The sequence below is a fragment of the Trichechus manatus genome, unplaced genomic scaffold, assembly GCF_000243295.1.
Source record: "Trichechus manatus latirostris isolate Lorelei unplaced genomic scaffold, TriManLat1.0 scaffold00069, whole genome shotgun sequence".
NCBI lineage: Eukaryota > Metazoa > Chordata > Mammalia > Sirenia > Trichechidae > Trichechus > Trichechus manatus.
In genome coordinates, this window is record NW_004444005.1 from 5,935,816 (window position 1) to 5,940,164 (window position 4,349).

The window sequence follows — 4,349 nt, forward strand, 5'->3', positions numbered from 1 at the left end:
GTGTGTCTGTGTCTGTGTCTGTGTGTGTGTGTCTGTGTCTGTGTGTCTGTGTGTGTGTCTGTGTGTGTGTCTGTGTGTGTGTGTGTCTGTTTTCCCTTTTTATAAGACACCGCTCAGAAGGGATGAAATTTAGGATCCACCCCACTCTGGTATGACTTCATTAATAGGACGAAAGAAAACCCCTGATTTCCAAACAAGGCCACATTCACAGGTACGTTGTTGTTGTGTGCTGTTGATTCTGACTCGTAGCGACCCCACAGGACAGAGCAGAACTGCCCCATAGGTTCCCTAGGCTGTAATCCTTACAGGAGCAGATTGCCTGATCATTTCTTCAATGGAGCTGCTGTGTGGGTTCAAACCACCGACCATTCGGTTAGCAGCTGAGTGCTTCACCACTGTGCTACCAGGGCTCCTTTCACTGGTAGAGGGGTTAGTATTTCAACATATGGTTTGTTTTTAGGAGGGTGACGCAATTCATTCCGGAGCAGCTATGTTTCTAAAAGTTGGTTGTATTATCGTTTGATTTACTAATCCTCTGAATTAGTCTCGAGGAGCCCTGGTGGCGTAGTGATTAAAGCATTCGGCTGCTGACCAAAAGGTCGGCCGTTTGAACCCACTAACCGCTCCACAGGAGAAAGATGTGGCAGTCTGCTTCTGTACAGATGACAGCCTTGGCAACCCCCAGTGGAAGCTCTACTCTGTCCTATAGGGTCGTGATGTGTTGGAAGCAACTCGATGGCTGTGGGTTTGGTGGGTGGAATTAGTCTTTGGCCACTGAGAGGACACAGTGTGCTTCGAAGGATGTACGTGACTTTATACTCAGAAGGCGTTCGTTGCACACCTCCTACGGCCAGGGATATGGCAGCGAGCGGGCAGGTGTGGCCCCGTGCTCCTGGAGCTCGCCGTCTCGGAGATCCGTGAATAGATGGGTGACGGCATGATCAGTACCTGGGCAGGACAATACAGGATACTATGGGATCACCTGGGGGATCCCAGAGGCCGGGGGTCCCCTGCCGGGAGGGTGTGAAGTCCAAGCTGAGACTTTGGGAGTGAATAGGAGAGTGCTGAGCGTGGGGGAGGTGGGCTGAGGCTCGCTGGAGGAACAGGGGGCCGGTGTGGCTGGAGTGGCGGGCATGGGGGCGTGAGGGGAGGGCAGAGGGGAGCTGGCAGGGATGGCGGTCAGGGAAATTGGGGGGACAGGCAGGCCTGTGGACGTGGTGGGGGGTTTGTCTCCCATGAGCATGGAGTGAGGGGGGTCACAGGAGGGCCCTGGGAGGCCCCTCTGGCTACAGGGCACAGAGCGGTGGGAGACAGGAGATCAGCGCCCGGGAGGCCTGGAGGAAGCCAGCGCTCGGACCAGGGTGGCACCAGCGGGGGTAGTGGGAGGGAACAGATTGGCAGGGGCCTGGGGGAACCGGAGTTGGCCACTACTGGAGATTGGGGCAGAGGAAGACTCCAGGATGAAGGCCAGCCTTCCAGCTTCAGCAGCTGGGGGCGGCGTGGGAGTGCTCTCATTGGTTTAGTGTCCTTGGGACGGAGTGGATTTCGTAGGAGACTGGAGAGCCTGCGCTGGATGTGTGGGTGTGGGCAGCCCCAGGGGCATTCTAGTGCTTCCCTGTCTGGGGCTCTAGAGAGCAGCTGGGCTGGGAATAAGATCTGGGGGCAATCTGTGACTGGCTGACGGCAGACCCCACAGAAGCGGATGCGGCAGGCATTACCGTGGGCTGGCCCTGCCATTTCCTAGCTCAGTGACTTTGGACAAGCTGCTTTCCCTCCCTGCCCTCAGTCTCCACATCTGTAGCAAGGGGAGTTTGGGTTGGTCAGCGGGAGAATTCTCCCCTTCCGTGCGGGAGACCCAGGCTCAATTCCCGGCCAGTGCGGCTCATGTGCAGCCACCTGTCAGTGGAGGCTGGCAAGTTGCTTCGATGCTGGACAGGTTTCAGCAGAGCTTCCAGACTAAGATGGACTAGGAAGAAAGGCTTGGCAATCTACTTCCAAAAATCAGGTGGTGTAAACTGTGGAGCCCAGTGGTCTGATCCCCTGTGTACGGGGTCGCCATGAGTTGGGGGCTGACCCAATGGCAGCTAACAACCAAAACCAGAAAACCAAACCTGTTGCCGACGGGTCGATGCCAACTCACAGCGACCCTGTAGGACAGAGTGGAACTGCCCCAGAGGGTCTCCAAGGCTGGAATCTTTATGGAAGCAGACTGCCACATCTTTCTCCTGCGGAGCGGCTGGTGGCTTAGAACCACTGACTTTTCGGTTAGCAGCCAAGTGTTTAACCATGGTGCCACCAGGCTCCTTACAATAACAACAGGTAATTCCTGGTGAATCCTAAAGACTGCTCTGGGACTAGCCACTTAGCGCCCCAGCTGGGTTTGGGTCTGAAAATCTAAGCAGGACAGGCAGCTGGGCTGGCGATCCCTGTGCTTTGCAGAGGACACGCAAGGGGGCTGCTGCTATTTTGATGCAGCATTGTCGTGGGAGCCGATCTTGAAAGGTACCTGAGGGGAAGGTGCGTCTCCGAGGTGAGGAATGTGTCCAGCAGGGGCTTGGAAAGATCTAGGGAGAAGCGTGAAAGGGAGACATCACTCAGGAGCTGGGGAGGCGTTCAGGAGCATGGTCAAAGCTGGGGGACTGCCCACCGGGGGCTGGCGTGGCCTTGATGTGGCCTCTCCGGTGTGGAGAAAGCCACTGCTTGGTCTTTGTCACCAGAGATTGGAAGCAAAATGTGGGCTGGGTGCAGCCATGAGCATCTGTAACTTCCTGTCCCCCACCTCAACCCAGGATGGGAGCAGGGACTACCCACTGGTGTGGGCTACTGAGCCTGCCCCACCCCACCACCACATCTAGGCAGTGCCTGGAGCTACCCAGGACCCCCACTGTGTGATGGGACAGAGTGGCATCTTTGACGTGGGATCACATCCCGGCTCTGCCACTTACTAGCTGTGTGGCCTTGGGCAAATCACTTAACCTCTCTGTGCTCTGTTTCCTCAGCTGACAAATGGGGGCCCGAAGAATGTCCCCAGTGAATGGCTGCTGTGAGCCTCAGGGCCTGGAGCTTGCCCAGCGGCTCAGTTATCATAAATGAATTAGAATCCTTATCCTTCAACCCCATGAATCCACACGTGGGGTTGGAGCCCACACAGCTAGTGAGTGATCGGTCCAGGAGCTGAGCTCACGTCTGTCTGGCTTCAAAGGCCCACACTTCCTTCTTCTCGTCCTATTTCAGCCAGTCACAGCCTGCGGTTTCCCCGGTGGCTGCGTGCCCACCTTCTAATGCTGTGCGTGGCTGTGTGATGACCCCGGCTTCCCAGATTAGCTCACAGGTCTGTTTCCCCATGCGTTTGTAGGCATCTGCGAGAGGCCTGGACCGTGCCTGAAATTAGCCTCAGAAGCCGTGGAGTCAGAGACCAGTGCCAGCTGCTGGGAAGACAGGAGCCTGGAGCCTCCCCGGGAGGCAGTTGCCTTGGAGACGAAGCCTGAGGAAGACGAGCTCCTGGCCCACCTGCGCCTCAGCATCCTGCCGTGGGATGAGCGCATTCTGGAGACGGTCTCCTCCAAGCTCTTAACAGGTACCGCCCCTCGGGGGTAGAGAGGTGCCGGGGAGCTGGCATGGTTTCCTAGGGCTTCCTAATACCACACACGGAATGTATTGTCTCAGTTCTGGAGGCTGGCACTCCAAATTCAGGGTGTCCGCAGGGCTGTGCTCTCTCCAAAGGCTCGAAGGGAACATCTTTCCCGGTCTTTTCCAGCTTCTGGTGGCGTGGCCTGGGGCCTGTGGCCGCGTGGCTCCAGGGTCTGCCTCCGGCTTCACTGACCGCCCTCCTCAGGGTCTCTCTGTCTTTTCTCCTCTTCTGTAAGGATACCACTCAGATGGGATTAGGACCCCCCACTCCACGATGACCTCATGTTAACTGAATTAATTACATCTGCAAAGACCCTATTTGCAAGTAAGAGCACCTTCACAGGTACTGGGGTTAGGACTTGAACGTATCTTTTTCGGGGATGCAAATCAACCCATGTTTTCTGTGAATGTGTGGAAGAGTTAAAGGGCTTCTTGCCTTGTGTGTTATGCTGCCAGGTGGGAAGAGGTGGGCAAGCGACCTGGCACAGGCCAGGTGCCCGGCCACTACCTCCCACCCGGCACAGGCCAGGTCCCCGGCCACCAACTCGCACCCGGCACAGGCCAGGTCCCGGGCCGCCACCTCCCACCCGGCACAGGCCAGGTCCCCGGCCGCCAACGCCCACCCGGCACAGGCCAGGTCCCGGGCCGCCACCTCCCACCCGGCACAGGCCAGGTCCCGGGCCGCCACCTCCCACGCGGCACAGGCCAGGTCCCCGGCC

General features: G+C 57.6%; 1 protein-coding gene across 1 annotated transcript in view; it reads left to right on the forward strand.

The window, feature by feature from the left end:
• PNPLA3 (patatin like phospholipase domain containing 3) overlaps positions 1–4,349 on the forward strand; it is a 48,123-nt gene that overhangs the window by 35,040 nt on the left and 8,734 nt on the right. Inside the window, exon 5 of the mRNA XM_023734518.1 lies at positions 3,356–3,577. Coding sequence (XP_023590286.1) covers positions 3,356–3,577 — 222 coding nt within the window. The remainder of the gene's footprint in view (positions 1–3,355; positions 3,578–4,349) is intronic.